Genomic DNA, 18,723 nt, shown 5'->3' with positions numbered 1-18,723 from the left:
GTATTGAGTAGAAGCACTCTTTTGAACTAGTACAGCCATGAGTCTTCTTGGGAATGATGCAACAAGTTTTTCACACCTGGATTTGGGGATCCTCTTCCATTCTTGCTTGCAGATCCGCTCCAGTTCCGTCAGGTTGGATGGGGAACGTTGGTGGACAGCTATTTTCAGGTCTCTCCAGAGATGCTCAATTGGGTTTAGGTCAGGGCTCTGGCTGGGCCAGTCAAGAATGGTCACAGAGTTGTTCTGAAGCCACTCCTTTGTTATTTTAGCTGTGTGCTTAGGGTCATTGTCTTGTTGGAAAATGAACCTTTGGCCAAGTCTGAGGTCAAGAGCACACTGGAAGGTTTTCTTCCAGAATATATCTCTGTACTTGGCTGCATTCATCTTTCCTTCAATTGCAACCAGTTGTCCTGTCCTTGCAGCTGAAAAACACCCCCATAGCATGATGCTCCCACCACCATGTTTCACTGTTGGGATTGTATTGGGCAAGTGATGAGCAGTGCCTGGTTTTCTCCACACATACCGCTTAGAATTATCACCAAAAATGTTTATCTCATCAGACCAGAGAATTTTATTTCTCATAGTCTGGAAGTCCTTCATGTGTTTTTTTGCAAACTCTATGCGGGCTTTCATATGTCTTGCACTGAGGAGAAGCTTTCGTCGGGCCACTCTGCCATAAAGGCCCGACTGGTGGAGGCCTGCAGTGATAGTTGACATTCTTCAACTTTCTCCCATCCCCCTACTGCATCTCTGCAGCTCAGTCACAGTAATCTTGGGGTTCTTGTTTACCTCTCTGACCAAGGCTCTTCTTCCACAATTGCTCAGTTTGGCTGGATGGCCAGGTCTAGGAAGAGTTCTGGTAGTCCCAAACTTCTTCCATTTAAGGATTATAGAGGACACTGTGCTCTTAGGAACCTTGAGTAGTGCAGAAATTCTTTTGTAACCTTGGCCAGATCTGTGCATTGCCACAACTCTGTCTCTGAGCGCCTTGGGCAATTCCTTTGACCTCATGATTCTCATTTGGTGTGACATGCACTGTGAGCTGTGAGGTCTTATATAGACAGGTGTGTTCCTTTTCAAATCAAGTCTTATCGGTTTAATTAAACACAACTGAACTCCAGTGGAGTAGAACCATCTCAAGGAGGATCACAAGGAAATGGACAGCATGTGACTTAAATATGAGTGTCTGAGCAAAGGGTCTGAATACTTATGACCAAGTAATATTTCAGTTTTTCTTGTTTAAAACATTTGCAAAAATTTCTACATTTTAATTTTTATCTGTCAAGATGGGGTGCATAGTGTACATTAATGAGAAAAAAAAAATCAACTTTTATGAATTTATCAAATGGCTGCAATGAAACAAAGAGTGAAAAATGTAATGGGGTCTGAATACTTTCTGCACCCACTGTATTTCAGTGCTTGGTCAGTGTTTCAGTTTTTACCATCACTGTTTTAATTGTGATTTTCTCAGGAGAATCCATAGACCTCTTTGTTGGGCACTTTGAATCTGTGATTTGTTTTTTTTTTGTTTGTCTCTTTTTTTTGAAGACCACTTGATCCACAAAATGGGAGTAGCCATAGGCTATAAAGTGGGCTGGTTCTGTCCTTGAAAATGCAATAAAACATGTCAGTGACCCACGTATGTCAGAATGGGTTTTACAGTACATTTATAATAATTTTGTCTGGTACGTTTTCACATTTCTTCACACATATTCCGAGGACATCTATAGCCTATGCAGTTCTCCAATTACCGTGTCTAGTACCTAGAATAACATTGAAATGCAGCTGGTTCGGCTGTATAATAGCTTCATGGTCATCTTGTTTGTGTTCAGAGTTGGTTGGCATTTATTAATATTTTAATCTTTGCTAAAGATATATTCTGGGATGAGCCAGAACACCATATGGGCAAGCAGATGGTTTACTGTAATTTTCTATAATGAATTCTCAATATGAAATAAGCGATAAACAAAATTATCATTCTTTTACATAGTTGTTGGATGACTTTTGTTTGTATATTTATTTCCATGGAGAGAGAGAAATGAAGGCGGAAAGTATGTAAAGGTCACTAAAGTCAAATCATTAGTGCAATTTATAACAAACTCCAGTTTTCAAAGAGGTCCATATAATTTGTTATATTCATAAAGGTGTGGGACTACAAACACTGGGGTGTAGACGGGAAGCAATCATTTCTGTTTTTGTGTTTGCTAAAACACCGATAATCTGTGCATGCAGCAACTTTCAAGGATACAAAAAACGAACAATAAACTTTAAGGTATCATTACACTATTCTGCTGATGTAAGGAGGATAGCAATGAGTGCCTAGGGGATATAATTGGTATAGTTCAGCTAATGGCTAATGGGTACTTAGAAGGCTTGTTATTATTTCCTACCATTCAGTGCCAGAAGATCCTGCGTTTATTATACTATTAAAAGACTTTTGAAATTAAACAGTTAAATGTCTTTCATTTTAAGTAGAATTGGGGACTTATGGACAATTGAATTCTTTTTACATGGTGTCACTGTTATTACTATGCAATTATCATGTCATATTGCGATATGTTAACATCATATAGCAGTGAATGATGAAAATATGTTGCTTTTGCAGCAAGAGTACCTTCGCCATCACAACAAATTATAGTGTAGAACTCTGCAGTATTATCATTTTTCTAAAAATTTGCGCTGACCATCCGCAGCATGAGCTGCCCAAAATCTGTGCTGCACGCTACACCAAAATAAGCCGCGACCTTTTCCTGCTGGGGTACTACCTTCAGCAAAGGCAGACAAAAAAGGGCCCTGTGGAAGAACAGTATCTTGGTCCAATAACTCACCAGGTTGCATCAATGATTTGTCCATCCCTCGTCTTCAGTGCAGGAGCAGGTGTCGTTACAGTGCACTGAAGACAGCAGCCTAGCAGCAACAAGACACTGATTAGTGTATCTGTCAGCACAGATTTCAGGTGGTACGTGCTGTGGGTAATCATCAAAAACCACAGCGCTATTTACAAAAATTATTATACTGCAGAGTATTGAAATGCAATCATTTTCTCGTGAAAGTGTATGTACACTTTAAGTTTTTCTCTTTTTTACTTTTGTTGGGTAATATATATATATATATATTGTGAGGTAGCGTCGTCGGCTGCGCTGCAGAAGACACGGGATCCAGGCACCAAGGTTCACAGCACACGGTTTATTCCAAAGAAAAAGTTCACAATAGTACATAGGTGCCTTTCCGGCAGAGAACTCAGGGAGATGTGATCACCCCCTCACACCCGGCACACCTGCCCTTGTTCCTGAATCTATTTATCCCTCCCTTCAGCCTGTAGGGAAAACAGCATTAACCCTATAGTGGATTATCATGGAGTGAGCACAACCGGGGCGAGACATACCGGCCGTCATAGATAACCCCGGTCACAGTCTCACATACCCCCCCCTCAGTTCAAGCGTGCGGGGTTGAACTCCTGCCATCAAACACGGGCCGCGGGACAAGGCATCGGCGTTGCCCTGCAACCTACCGGCCCGGTGTTCAACCGTAAACCGGAAGTTCTGCAGAGAAAGGAACCACCGGGTAACCCGGGCATTCCGTTCCTTGGCGGACCTCATCCAGACCAGTGGAGAGTGATCCGTCACCAAGCGAAACTGACGTCCCAGCAGGTAATAGCGTAGGGACTCCAAGGCCCACTTGATCGCCAGGCACTCCTTCTCCACTACGCTATAATTCCGCTCGGGAGGGGTGAGCTTCCTACTTAAAAAGGTGACGGGATGTTCCTCCCCCTGAACCACCTGAGACAGCACTGCCCCCAGGCCGACCTCCGAGGCGTCAGTCTGTACTATGAACTCCTTCCGGAAATCAGGGTTGACCAGAACGGGCTGTCCGCACAGGACCTCCTTCAGGGCCCGGAAGGAGTCCTCGGCCTGCGGAGTCCAGCGCACCATGACGGACTTCTTGCCTTTGAGAAGGTCCGTCAAGGGGGCTGATAGTCCCGCAAAATCTTTTACAAACCTCCTGTAGTACCCCACGATACCCAGGAAGGCCCTAACCTGTTTCGTGGTCAGGGGTCTAGGCCACTTCTGGATCGCCTCAACCTTGTTAATTTGGGGCTTAATCACTCCTTGGCCTATCACGTAGCCCAAGTAGCGGGCTTCCGTGAGTCCCAACGCACATTTCTTGGGATTGGCTGTCAATCCGGCTGTTCGAAGCGCGTCCACCACCGCTTGTACCTGTTCCAAGTGGGTCTGCCAATCGGAGCTGTAAATAATGATGTCATCAAGGTACGCTGATGCATACGCCTGGTGGGGTTCCAGCACTAAGTCCATCAACCTCTGGAACGTGGCCGGAGCGCCATGTAACCCAAAAGGCAAGACAACATAGTGGAAGAGACCCTCTGGTGTAACAAAAGCGGTTTTCTCCTTGGCGGACTCCGTTACTGGCACCTGCCAGTACCCTTTGGTCAGGTCGAGCGTGGTAAAATATCGCGCCTGTCCCAGCCTATCAATCAGCTCATCCACCCGGGGCATGGGGTAGAGATCAAACTTGGATATTTCGTTCAATCTCCTAAAATCATTGCAGAACCTTAAGGAGCCATCGGGTTTTGGTATTAGGACAATCGGACTAGCCCATTCACTCTGGGATTTTTCGATGACCCCCAGGCGTAACATTGTCTTTACTTCCTCCGATATGGCTTGTCGTCGAGCCTCCGGTACTCGGTATGACTTCAGGCGTACCTTCAGGTGGGGCTCGGTGACAATATCATGTCGTATCAGACTGGTCCTACCGGGCAGCTCGGAGAAGACATCGGGGTTCTGCTGAACCAGCCGTCTGGCCTCTCGCCTCTGTGTCTTGGTGAGGGCTTCTCCAATCCTTACTTCCGGTTCGTCCTCTCCGGAGGTCGCTGGAGCCGGATGTGAACGACCCGAAGAGGAGGGAGGTGGGGAAAAAACAGCCATCAGGCTTTCCCGTTCCTGCCAAGGTTTTAATAGGTTGACATGGTATATTTGTTCAGGTTTCCGCCTACCGGGCTGCAATACTTTATAGTTAACCACCCCGACTCTTTCCTTTATCTCGTAGGGGCCTTGCCACTGAGCCAGGAATTTACTCTCCGCCGTGGGAATCAATACCAACACCCGATCCCCGGGATTAAAGGTCCGCACGGTGGCTTGTCTATTGTAGCGGCCGCTTTGCGCGGCCTGAGCCTCCTGTAAATGCTCCTTCACAATTGGCATGACCGCGCTTATGCGGTTCTGCATACCCAAAATGTGTTCAATCACACTTTTATGGGGGGTGGGCTCCTGCTCCCAGGTTTCTTTTGCCAGGTCCAACAATCCCCGGGGATGTCGCCCGTATAACAATTCAAAAGGCGAAAACCCCGTGGATGCCTGTGGCACCTCTCGTATGGCAAACATCAAATAGTGAAGCATCATATCCCAGTCTTTCCCGTCTTTGGAAATCACCCTTTTGAGCATGGTTTTAAGGGTTTTATTGAATCGTTCCACTAAACCATCCGTCTGAGGATGATACACAGACGTACGCAACTGCTTGATCTGGAGTAGCCGGCATAGCTCTTTGGTCACTTTAGACATGAATGGGGTCCCCTGATCCGTAAGGATCTCCTTGGGCAACCCCACCCGGCAGAACACAGCAAACAACTCCCGAGCTATAAGCTTGGCTGCAGTATGTCTGAGAGGTATCGCCTCTGGATACCGGGTGGCATAGTCAACGATCACTAGGATATGCTGGTGCCCTCGAGCAGACTTTACGAGGGGCCCCACCAGATCCATCCCTATCCGTTCAAAAGGGACTTCTATAATGGGTAACGGTACCAACGGACTGCGAAAGTGGGTCAGGGGTGCGGTAAGCTGACACTCCGGGCAGGTTTCGCAGAACCGTTTTACCTCCCCAAAGACCCCGGGCCAATAGAACCTTTGCAATATTCGCTCCTGCGTTTTCTTGACCCCTAGGTGACCACTCATCAGGTGTTTATGAGCCAAGTCGAGGACCCGCCGGCGATACGGCTGGGGCACCACCAACTGCTCCACCCCTACGCCCCGTATTTCATCCACCCAGTAGAGTAAATCCTGCTTAAGAGCGAAATGGGGGTATCTTACCTGGGCACCAGGCAGCTGTGCCACCCCGTCAACTACTGTCACCCGACTCCGGGCATGTATTAATGTAGGGTCCTGGAGTTGGGCTGTCCCAAACGTATCCGGGGACGCCTCCAACTCCGGGATGGGCTCGACCGTCTCAGCCTCTCCTGCCAGTACCTCTAGGGGCGACCTATCAGGTTCACATCCTGTCCCTATCATGGGGACCCCTACGGCAGGCGTCCCGGATTCAGGATTGTAGGGCTCAGGTCCCGGACTGACCAATATCTGAGGGGACTTAGGAGGTCCCTTCCATAAAGTCCAAAAATAGGGCAGATCCCTTCCTAGGATCACATCATAGGGAAGAGTATTAATAAGTCCCACCTCATGTTGCACCTGACCGCAAGGTGCTGTGATGGTGACTATCCCCGTGGGATAGTCTCGGCGGTCCCCATGTATGCAAACCACCCCCACGGTACGTCCTGTGGCCTTTACTTTAGCCCTTAGGGTTGATCGCACAAGGGTCACTAAGCTTCCGGAATCCAACAAGCCTGTAACCGGACATCCATTCACCTGAATTTGGCACAAGTGGGGCTCAGTCTCTGGGTAGACCAGGTCAGCGGTACACACCACCTGAGCATACATTGAACCCCGCCGGGTAACCCCACAATCCATGGGCTCCGGGGTGAGTGGACACTGGGCTTCCATATGTCCCACCCGCTGGCACCGCCAACATCTAATAGGGAAGGACACCCCCTTGACGAGTTGTCGTTTAGGGTACATAGTTTTCCGGACCTCAGGGACGGAGTGTGCGGTTTCAGACGGGACGGTAGCGGACTCCCGCACCGGTGTCAGCGGTGGGTCCTTGGCCCTAGGCTTGGAGGGGCCGGACCGACAGGCGGTACGCAAAGTCTCAGTGTCCCGTATCAAGTCTTGCGTAGCCACATGCCGCTCTACCAGGGACACTAATTGGTCCAGGGTACTCGGGTCACCCTGTCCGACCCACCGTTGAACGGTGACGGGTAAAGTGCGCACAAAACGATCCACTACTACCCTTTCCACCATTTGCGCCAGGCTCAGAGTGTCAGGCTGCAACCACTTTTTTACAAGATGCAACAAGTCATAGGCCTGGGAGCGTACGGGTTTGGCTTCCTCAAAGAACCACTGATTTACCCGCTGAGCCCGTACATAGGTATTCACCCCCAACCGAGCCAGTATTTCGGCTTTCAGGGTCACATAGTCAATGGCGTCCTCGGTACAGAGGTCCAGGTACGCTTTTTGGGGTTCCCCCGTCAGATAGGGCGACAATACCTCAGCCCACTGCGGGGTCGGCAGCTTTTCCCGCTCGGCCACCCGCTCAAACACCGCCAGGAACGCTTCCACATCATCACCCGGGGTCATCTTTTGCAACGCTTGTCTCACCGCTTTCCGGACGCTGCCGTCGTCATCCGGTCCCGGGGTTGTTGCTGCCGGTCTGGCACGGATCGACTTGGCCAGGAGAACCATCTGTTCTTGGTGCCTTTTTTCCTGCAATTGCAAGGCTTGCTGCTGACGTGCATTGGCCTGCTCCATCTGTTCTTGGTGCACTTGCAAGGATTGCTGCTGACGTGCATTGGCCTGATCCATCTGTTCTTGGAATTTTTTTTCCTGCATTTGCAAGGATTGGAGCAGGTGTGCATTGGTCTGTTGCTGCTGTGCATTAGCCTGTTGCTGCTGTGCATTAGCCTGAGCCAAATGCTTTAGTATGTCCTCCATGGCGTCGCCGGGTTTGGGCTGTAGTATAGCCGCTCGAATCCAGGACATGTGCAGCTGGGTCACCAGGGATGGATGCTACACCTCACCGGCTGTCATGCCCGCATTCTCCACCATATGTGAGGTAGCGTCGTCGGCTGCGCTGCAGAAGACACGGGATCCAGGCACCAAGGTTCACAGCACACGGTTTATTCCAAAGAAAAAGTTCACAATAGTACATAGGTGCCTTTCCGGCAGAGAACTCAGGGAGATGTGATCACCCCCTCACACCCGGCACACCTGCCCTTGTTCCTGAATCTATTTATCCCTCCCTTCAGCCTGTAGGGAAAACAGCATTAACCCTATAGTGGATTATCATGGAGTGAGCACAACCGGGGCGAGACATACCGGCCGTCATAGATAACCCCGGTCACAGTCTCACAATATATATATATATATATAATGATTTATATACATATATATACTGTAAAACCAGAAGTTTACATACACTATCTGAAAAGACACATATGCATGTTTTTCTCACTATCTGACATGAAATCAGAATAAACCTTTTTTCCATTTTAGGTCAATTAGGAACCAAAATTATTTATATTTGTCAAATGCCAGAATAATGAGAGAGAGAGAGAGAGAGAGAGAGAGTATTTTAAGGCATTTTTATTACTTTCTACAAAGTCAAACATTTACTTACATTAAGGGGTACTTTACACGTTGCGACATCGCTAGCATCGGCTAGCGATGCCGAGCGCGATAGTACCCGCCTCCCATCGCGAATGCGATATGTGGTGATTGCTGCCGTAGCGAACATTATCGCTACGGCAGCTTCACACACACATACCTGCTCGGCGATGTCGCTGTGACTGCCGAACAATCCCTCTTTCAATGGGGAGCTGCGTTCGGTGTCACAGCGACATCACCGCAACGTCACTCATCGGCCGGCCAATAAAAGCGGAGGGGCGGAGATGAGCGGGACATAACATCCCGCCCACCTTCTCCCTTCCGCATTGCCGTCGGGACGCAGGTAAGGAGAGGTTTGTCGCTCCTGCGGGTTTACACACAGTGATGTGTGGATCTGCAGGAACGACAAACAACATCGTACCTGCGGTCGACCCGACATTATGGAAATGAACGATGCTACACAGATCACCAATTTTCGACGCCTTTGCGATCGTTTATCGTTGCACCTAGGATTAACACGTTGCAATGTCGCTACCGGCGCCGGATGTGCATCACTAACGATGTGACCCCGACGATATTTCGGAAGCGATGTCGCACATGTAAAGCCCACCTAAGAGTACTATAAACAATATGGGACAACCCAAATGATGATGTCATGTCTTTGGAAGCTTCTGAAAGGTTTATTGGCAACATCTGAGTTAATTAGAGACACACCTGTGGATGTATTTTAATACACACCTGAAACACACTGCTTCTTTGTGTAGCATTATGGGAGAGTCAAAAGAAATCTGCCAAGATCTCAGGAAGAGAATTGTGGACTTGCACAACTTTGGTTCATCCTTGGGTACAATTTCCAGATACCAAAAGGTGCCTTGTTCATCTGTACAAACAATTATACACAAGTACAAACAAGATCTGTGAGACGAAATGGGCCCAAATTCTTACAAACTATTGTGAGAAGCTTGTGGAAGGATATCCAAATGTTTGCCCCAAGTCATACAGTATAAGGGCAATGGTACCAAACAATGACATGAATGTAATCTTTTGACTTTGCAGAAAGTAATAAAGTGCCTTAAAACATTCTCTCTCTCATTATTCTGGTATTTGGCAAATATTATTAATTTTGTTAATCTTAACCTAAAAAGAGAAAGGTTTTATCTGATTTCATGTCAGAGAGAAAAACATGCAGATGTGTCTTTTTAGATAGTGTATGTAAACATCTGGTTTGGAGTGTGTGTGTGTGTGTGTGTGTGTGTGTGTGTGTGTGTGTGTGTGTGTGTGTGTGTGTGTGTGTGTGTATGTATGTATGTATATATACTGTATATATACACTAGCTGTAGTACTCGAGTGTTGCCCGGGATAGTAACTGTCTCTTTGTCTCTCTCCCAGTCTGTCTGTCTGTGTCTGTCTGTCTATTTCTTTCTGTCTGTGTGTCCGTCTCTGTGTGTGTGACTCTGTCTGTCTGTCTCTTTCCCTGTCTGTCTCTGTGTGTCTGTCTCTCTGTTTGTCTCTTTCCCTGTCTCTGTGTGTCTGTCTATATCCATGTGTATCTATGTCTCTATCCATGTCTGTCTGTGTCTATCTCTGTCGGTCTGTGTCTATCTTTGTCTGTCTCTCGGTCTGTGTCTATCTCTGTCTGTCTCTCTGTCTGTCTCTCTCTATGTCTGTCTGTCTTGTTCCCCATCTGTCTCATTACCCCTCTGTCTCTTTCCCCCTCTGTCTCTTTCCCCCTCTGTCCCTTACTCCCTTTGTCCCTTTCCCTCTCTGCCTGTCTCTGTCTGTCTCTTTGACTGACTGTCTCTCTCTCTCTTTCCCTGTCAGTTTCTCTCTGTCTGTCTGTTTCCCTGTCTCTCTGTGTGTCTCTGTCTCTCTATCTCTTTCCCTGTCTACCTCTTACTCTCTGTGCCTATGTCTGTCTGTCTCTATCTCTCTGTCTGTCTGTCTCTGTCCCTTTCTGTCTCTCTATACGTCTCTCCACTGACATCTTATTATCTCACACATAAGCTTTTTATACTAACAATATATTTTGCTCCTAAAGCAACCAATCACAGCTCCTATTAATAGGCTGTAGCTCCTATCTCCATTGATTTTAATGAAGGTAGGTTTTTTGGAGAGTAACTGTAAAGCGCGGGGTTAAATTTTCCTGTCAAAACATAGCCTATGGCGTTCCCTGAGTCACATGGGGTGTCTGTGCAAAATTTTGTGATTGTAAATGTGACTATGCGAATTCCTTTAGTGGACAGAGAGAGCAGCTTGATGTAACCATGAGATCCTGAGTCCAACTATGTATCTTTTAGATTACTGGGTACAGCTCTTCTGAATTTTTAGATTGAGTCATGTAGCAGAGTTAGGAGAGCTGTCCCGCCTATACCAGGCTCTCAATAGAGATTGCACATTGACAATGAGGTGTCAATCAGGGGAGGGGGCGTGCTGGACTACTGTGCTATTGAATTTGTAGTGAAAGCAATGATAAGAGGCCTGCTGCTTAAATAAACATGGAAAAAAAAAGATTGGACCTTGACAAGACAGACATCCCTGAATTTTTTGTGTTAACCCTTGCAGCATGCTGGCTTCAGCTTACATAGCAAAAATCTGCTGACAGATTCCCTTTAGGGGGCTTGACTGGCTTAGATGGCTTCAATTTAACACAGTTGATTCCCCCGAGAAAAGATCATAGTCGTAGCACTGCTGGGATCCTGGCACCTGTTCTATGGAAGCACTGTTGGACTTGGCATTGCATCTACTGGATAATGCCTCTGTATATAAATTGACAAGCAAAAGGCTAATAATGTTTTGAACTTTTGGCTTTCAGGTGTGATATCTTACAATCCACTGCAGGTTTGATCGTAAGACTACCTTCATTTTGTAGACAATCATCTTGGCTATCTCATATATAAATCTGACCTGCAATTATTTAGCATATGATTACTTATGCAGATTCTTGTCATGTAACTGCATTGTTACTATTTTGCTCCTTAAATATACATTTTAAATTATACATTTTAATTTTTAGTATTTTCATAGTAGTTTGTAAATCCACCTTTGGCTTTTTACACTGCCTGAATCAAATTCAATCATGTCTAGACCGAAATCTGATCCCAGGTCTCTTCTACTCTTTCCCAATGTTAAAGCATAGTGGTCAACTCACTTGGGTATGTATATAGCTTTTTCTTCAATTATACCCACAAGTTTTCGATTGGGTTGAGGTCTGGGGACTGTGGGGGCCAATCCAGCTCCTATACTTCATTGTCATTGAAGTATGTATTTACTAATCTTGATGTATGTTTTGGGGTCGTTATCCTGCTGGAACACTATATCATCCTTTTCATACCCATAGTACTCAAATGTATGAAGTAACATCTTGTAGGATACTCACATATACCTTAGCATTGAGACCACCATCGATCCTCGTCAAATATTCATTGCCTTTCGATGTGAAACAAGTCCATATCATCAGGCTTTCTCCATTGAACTTACATACATGTTTTCAAGGGAATTTGAGGCTTTGTAGTATTATAATGATTCATGGCAAATTGATTTGAAATTAAATTTGTTTGAAAAATTATCAAACCTGCTGAATTTGAATTTCAAAAGATTTGATCATCTTTAATGTTAACGTCTGACCACCTCCTAATGAGAGTGTTGGATGTCAGACCTCTACCGATCTAATGGATCATCAGAGTAATATGCTTTGGTAACCCCCTTTAACATAACTCATCTTTACACCCACTTTAATACATTCTTCATTTGTTCTTAAAAGATTCTAAGTGCAACAATTCCAAAAATATAAAACAATAGATGGAAGTTTCTTCATTGTTCCTGATCTAGTGAAATTAGTCATGAAATACATATTTATCATTGCAAAATATTTCATTTTTTCACTTGATTTTTATGAAGAAATGTCAAGATATCTAAGGATGCTTTTTTTCAAAACACTAGCTCTAAACTTTTTCATTGCTTCAAGTTACTAAAGACTATATTAGAGGTTTTATTGCAGCAATATATCATTTTACATGTCAGGTTACTTTGAACAAGTGTCATGGGTCACAGTGTTTGATACATTTTTACAATGATTTGACAGTTCGCTTAAGACTCCATCCTTGGAAAGGAAAGATGATATAGAATATGTTTTAGAAATAAACACATTTTCTAAATACACAGCGGTTAAGCACATTTCAGAAGTCTCAGACTTAAGCGGGCTTTACACGCTACGACATCGCTAATGCGGAGTCGTTGGGGTCACGGAATTCGTGACGCACATCCGGCCGCATTAGCGATGCCGTTGCGTGTGACATCGATTAGCGATTTTGCATTGTTGCAAAACAGTGCAAAATCGCTAATCGGCGACACGGGGGTCCATTCCCAATTATCGTTACTTCAGCAGTAACGAGGTTGTTCGTCGTTCCTGCGGCAGCACACATCGCTGCGTGTGACGCCGCAGGAGCGAGGAAACTCTCCCTACCTGCCTTCCGGCCGCTATGCGGAAGAAAGGAGGTGGGCGGGATGTTACGTCCCGCTCATCTCCGCCCCTCCGCTGCGATTGGGCGGCGGTTCAGTGACGTTTCAGTGACGTCGCTGTGACGCCGCATGGACCGCCCCCTTAGAAAGGAGGCGGTTCGCCCGTCACAGCGACGTCGCCGGACAGGTAAGTATGTGTGACGGCTGTGGGCGATGTTGTGCGGCACGGGCAGCGATATGCCCGTGTCGCGCAACAGATGGGGGCGGGTACCCACACTAGCGATATCGGGACCGATATCGCAGTGTGTAAAGTAGCCTTTAGGGATTGTAAGTACAATATGCATGGCTGTAATGCATAGATAGTATACAATTATACACCAGTGGTCAGGTGAAAGGAGAAGGAAGTCATGGACAATGTATGGATTCCAGGATGGAGAAGAACTACTACTACTTACATAGTTACATAGGTTGAAAAAAGACCTAGGTCCATCTAGTTCAACCTTCCTCCACCAATTATATATACTGCTCAAAAAAATAAAGGGAACACTTAAACAAGGATTTTGTATTTTTGTGTTCCCTTTATTTTTTTGAGCAGTATATTTTGTCACTAAATCATTCATAAACAATAATGTTATGTGTACTGACAAAATCATCCATCCCTTTTTTAAAAGTTGTTATAGTGGTTCGCATTTCTACCTCTTGTGGTAGGGCATTCCACAGTCTGACTGCTCTAACTGTAAAGAACCCTTTCCTATTTAGCTGCTGGTATCGCTTTTCTTCCACTCGCAGTGAGGGCCCCCTGGTCCCTAGTATTGTCTTTGGAAGAAATAAGTCATGTGCCAGTCCTTTATATTGACCACACATGAAATGTCTTTTTTCTAAGCTAAACATATCTAACTTTTTCAACCTGTCATCATATGGGAGGCCTTCCATTCCTTGTAATAATCTAGTTACCCACCTTTGAAGTGACTCTTAATACAGAGATTAAAAAGAATCAGTCCTACCACAAATGCCTGCGGTACCCCTCTGCTGACTATAGCCTGATTAGACAATGTACCATTCATAACTACTTTGTTTCTTGCCTTTTAGCCAATTCCTTTCCCCTTTGCTTATAGTTTTCCCTAGTCCTTGCTTCTGGAGCTTCATTATAAGATTGTTATACTACTGATTTTGTGTTACAACTCTGGGGCAAATGCTCAAACCTGGAGCCTTTCTATAGAAATTAGTGGGGCAGGTGAAATTTTGCCAGGATAAGGAGTTAGTGCACATGCTCTACATCCTCGCTATGTAAACTACGCATGTTTGGCCGCCATTCCAAAAGAGCATTGGTGACAGATCACTAAGAATCAAATAGAAGGAGAATGGAGACTGAAACAAGTTAATTGCAAACTTGCTTTGTTTAGTTATGTCTATCTGCTTATACCTAGATTATAACATGACAATAAATCTTTATACTAAAATTTTGTAAATCAAATTTAACTCCCTTGGCTTTATTATGAAACTATGTGTGCTACAATAACAGGTATGCAAAATGTGGGTTTATCTAAATTGTTTCAAATCCAATGACTGATCCATAAGTTTTCTTGTGCCCTGATTTAAAAAAAAAAAAAAACCCAAAACAAAACAAAAAAAAACACTTCTATTTTTAATTATCACATGTGGATTTTGCCCCAAACAGTCATGAAGTTACGTGCAGACAAGATGAACAAGATAAATCTTTAATGTAGCCAAACAATGTAAACAATATTATATATAAATTTATTGAACATTCATTTTGCAACTTTAATAGAAAATACGTTCTTGCTCCTTCTCCTTTTCGCCTCAGTTTTTCTTGATACCTTTTCTCTTATTGAAGTCCTGCGTATCTTCTATTTGAAGCATCCAGCAGTAGAGATGAGAGAATCCGAACTTTAATGTTGGGAGGTCGTACTATCACAGCTTTATGTATGCAAACCACTAAAGAGAGCAGTGCTGTGCTCGGGTATTCTTGGTGCTTGACCTAGTGGGAGCCGATTGCAATCTCTGAATGGCTCCCAATGGGTGTAAAATCAGTGTTATTGGATGTAGTGTGCACAATAAAAAAAAGGAAAAAACCCACCCTTCCCCAGAAGAGTTTTGTTTATGGCTGGCTACATGTGGGCGGAGAGCCTATCTGCCAATCAGTGACTTCAAATTAAGTTTGTGTCTAGTCCGGGTCCAGAACTGAACTTTATCTAAAATCCACTCAAACTCGCTGAGCCAAATTTTCACAGATCCATTCATCTCTATGGAGCAGTAAACCCCCAGCATGTTCACGAAATCTTTCTTCTTGCTCTTCGCTAACAGCACTGAGGTTTTCAGGACTGTAGTCCAAAGGGGAATGTAAAAATGTGACATCAAGTTCATCAGACAACCGAAGGCTTTGAAACATTTCAGCATGTTCTCCACGATGGACTTTAATTTTGGATCTTTGTTGTTACCTAGAAATTTCTTCAGGACTTCTTTGAAAGAATTCAAAGACCTTTTCACAATAGCATTAATTTTTGTTTCTAACATATTGTCCTTCATGAGTTTCCAAATATCTGAATCCACAAAAAAATGCATTCCTTCAGTTTTGCTTCCAACAGTCACTGAAACTTGAAACAAGGTACTTAAAAAGTATCTCCTTCTTTCAGTAGAGCTTTCACAAACTGTTTCATTAGTCCAACCTTAATGTAGAGTGGTGGCAGGATAGCTTTAGAGGGATCAACAAACTTTCCACAGCTATGTTCTTGACTCCAGGTTGAAAAGATGTTCTCATTGGACAACTTTTTTAGCTCCAGTGATGCGTCCTATCCTAGCTGTCCCATTCACACAAAAAGCATGGGTAGCTCATGTGTGTGTACTCCTTGATGCCCAAGGGACAAAGAGAGAACTTTCAGATAGCCACATATTGACCATCCATGATTCTCGTTGTTAAGTGTCTTCAGTATAAAGTCTAAATTCTCATACCTTTCCTTCAATTGCACAGAATGGCCTGCAGTAACTGAAGCAAAAGCCTATGGAGTCAATGTTTGTAAAAAAAAAAAACTGTACATGATTGAGTTCAGCTATGGAAAGTGTATAAAAATCACCTCTTGCTTTTCAAACAATTTTACCCTTACAGACCTGTGTAATTTTCATCCTAAAGTTTAGAAAAATGTACTACTGTCTGGAAGAACATAATTAGTATTAAGACATATGATAAAAGGGATATTTTCTCTACCATGGAAAATGCTAAATTTGTTGTGCAATTTCTTCAATGTTTGTTTTTATCACAACCCAAGGCATGCAAATTGTATGAATGTTTATATTTATCTACAGATAGATGTCATATAGGAGTATATTTAAGCAGCTCATCTACTGTATGATGCATTTCCAAGAATGTTTGCTAGGGCTACTAACTCCATGTAGAGTAGATTTCTGAATTCACTAGCTCCTGGGCAACCAGAAAGTTATAAGTATTTCATGATATTTTCTTGATGAATGCATTAGACTGGCTCCACACAAGTAAACTGACTGTAATGTTTAGACCAGCTGTTGGTCTTCTAAACTGAACTCAATAACCTCAAGGGCATAAATCAGCTCTGGTTAGAATACCCTTGATTATACTTGGGCCGTTAATGTTGAATGTGTGAAACCAGCTTTAAAGCATACCTATGGGTCATGGATGACATTTACCACCTGAACAAAGGCCAATAGGATAGTATGACTACCGTAATAAAAATTTATGAACACATTCTGCTTTTGGTTTACCAAGTGTACTAGTTTAGAGGATGATTCTGATCGGTTTGGATTCAGATATAGTATGCTTGCAATATTTGCAAAATTTATGCAACAAACAAATGATTCTGAATCCTCTCTAGTTCCAATTATATTCCCTTTTTAACCACAAAATCATCCATTATACATATGTAGTTTTTTTTCTGGTGTTCTGAAGGTATTATCTTGCTAATTGCATTCATAATATATCGGAAGCATTCATGGTGTCTTAGCTGTCAGGTTCCCAAATGTAGTTTTATTGTATTTGTTCCCCTCTTTCCTTTCTTCGGTGAAGAGATCCATTTATCACTGTCTGCCATGTAACCATGTTAACTTTGCCTTGTGAATCACTCCATTACTGTGCTGATAGAAATATTTCCAGTGTTTATAAATTTCCTATTTTTTCTGGGTAAATTCAGCTAGAAATAATCAGAGATAATGGACTTAAATACATTCCTTACTCAAGTGAAATTGCAAAAAAAAACCTTGGAGTTACAAAAGGATAAACAAGACATATATTTTCTACTTTAGTTGGTTTTAACTTTTTAACTGCTAAGCATTTTATATTTTCCATAAATAAAAAACTTTTTAATGTGGTGTTTTATGTTGTATGGTTTTGAATTGTTTTCTAAAAGGTAGCATATCTACTAACATATTTATATAGTAAATTGATTTTGTTAACAGGAGCCTCCTTATGTTCGATAGACATTTAATCTTTGAGGGGGATGTCTTGATGTGAGAAGAGCTTTTATTATAATTGTTTTTATCTTTTTTATAGATCAAATGCGGTACATTATAAACTCTTTGTTTTTCACATTCTAGGTCCAATAAGTAGCATCCTAGTTAACAAGTATGGCAGCCGACCGGTCGTAATTGCAGGAGGTTTGCTCTGCACATTAGGAATGGTTTCAGCATCGTTCTGCAACAGCGTTCTTGAACTATACATTTGTATAGGTGTCATTGGTGGTAAGTAAACAGAACCAATGTTTCATATATTACCTTTGGTACTGAGACACAGAGTAGGCATCATATAGCATAGCACAAGTGGAATAAGGTTTATGGCACACTTGGAAATATGGGTGCTTAAAGGGAACCTGTCATCACTTTTTTTGGCTATAAGCTGCGGCCATCACCACAGGCCTCTTATACATTGCCTACAAGTAGTATTCAACCCCCTGCAGATTTAGCAGGTTTACACATTCGGAATTAACTTGGCATTGTGAGATTTGGACTGTAGATCAGCCTGGAAGTGTGAAATGCACTGCAGCAAAAAAGAATGTTATTTCTTTTTTTATTTTTTTTTTTTAAATTGTGAAAAGTTTATTCAGAGGGTCATTTATTATTCAACCCCTCAAATCACCAGAATTCTGTTTGGTTCCCCTAAAGTATTAAGAAGTATTTCAGGCACAAAGAACAATGAGCTTCACATGTTTGGATTAATTATCTCTTTTTCCAGCCTTTTCCGACTAATTAAGACCCTCCCCAAACTTGTGAACAGCACTCATACTTGGTCAACATGGGAAAGACAAAGGAGCATTCCAAGGCCATCAGAGACAAGATCGTGGAGCGTCACAAGGCTGGCAAGGGGTACAAAACCCTTTCCAAGGAGTTGGGCCTACCTGTCTCCACAGTTGGGAGCATCACCCAGAAGTGGAAGGCTTATGGAACTACTGTTAGCCTTCCACGGCCTGGACAGCCTTTGAAAGTTTCCACCCGTGCCGAGGCCAGGCTTGTCTGAAGAGTCAAGGCTAACCCAAGGACAACAAGGAAGGAGCTCCAGGAAGATCTCATGGCAGTGGGGACATTGGTTTCAGTCAATACCATAAGTAACGTACTCCACCGCAATGGTCTCCGTTCCAGACGAGCCCGTAAGGTACCTTTGCTTTCAAAGCGTCATGTCAATGCTCAACTACAGTTTGCTCATGATCACTTGGAGGACTCTGAGACAGACTGGTTCAAGGTTCTCTGGTCTGATGAGACCAAGATCGAGATCTTTGGTGCC

At 43.7% G+C, this 18,723-nt stretch overlaps 1 protein-coding gene across 2 annotated transcripts in view; it reads left to right on the top strand.

Annotated features, from left to right (window-relative positions):
• The window catches only part of LOC142303519 (monocarboxylate transporter 2-like), a 209,979-nt gene that overhangs the window by 168,276 nt on the left and 22,980 nt on the right, over positions 1-18,723 (top strand). For both annotated transcript variants that reach the window (XM_075344949.1, XM_075344948.1), the window contains exon 3: positions 17,544-17,687. In XM_075344949.1, coding sequence (XP_075201064.1) covers positions 17,544-17,687 — 144 coding nt within the window. The remainder of the gene's footprint in view (positions 1-17,543; positions 17,688-18,723) is intronic.

Source organism: Anomaloglossus baeobatrachus, chromosome 4 (genome assembly GCF_048569485.1).
Source record: "Anomaloglossus baeobatrachus isolate aAnoBae1 chromosome 4, aAnoBae1.hap1, whole genome shotgun sequence".
NCBI classification, from domain to species: domain Eukaryota; kingdom Metazoa; phylum Chordata; class Amphibia; order Anura; family Aromobatidae; genus Anomaloglossus; species Anomaloglossus baeobatrachus.
This window is presented reverse-complemented; position numbering and strand designations above follow the sequence as displayed.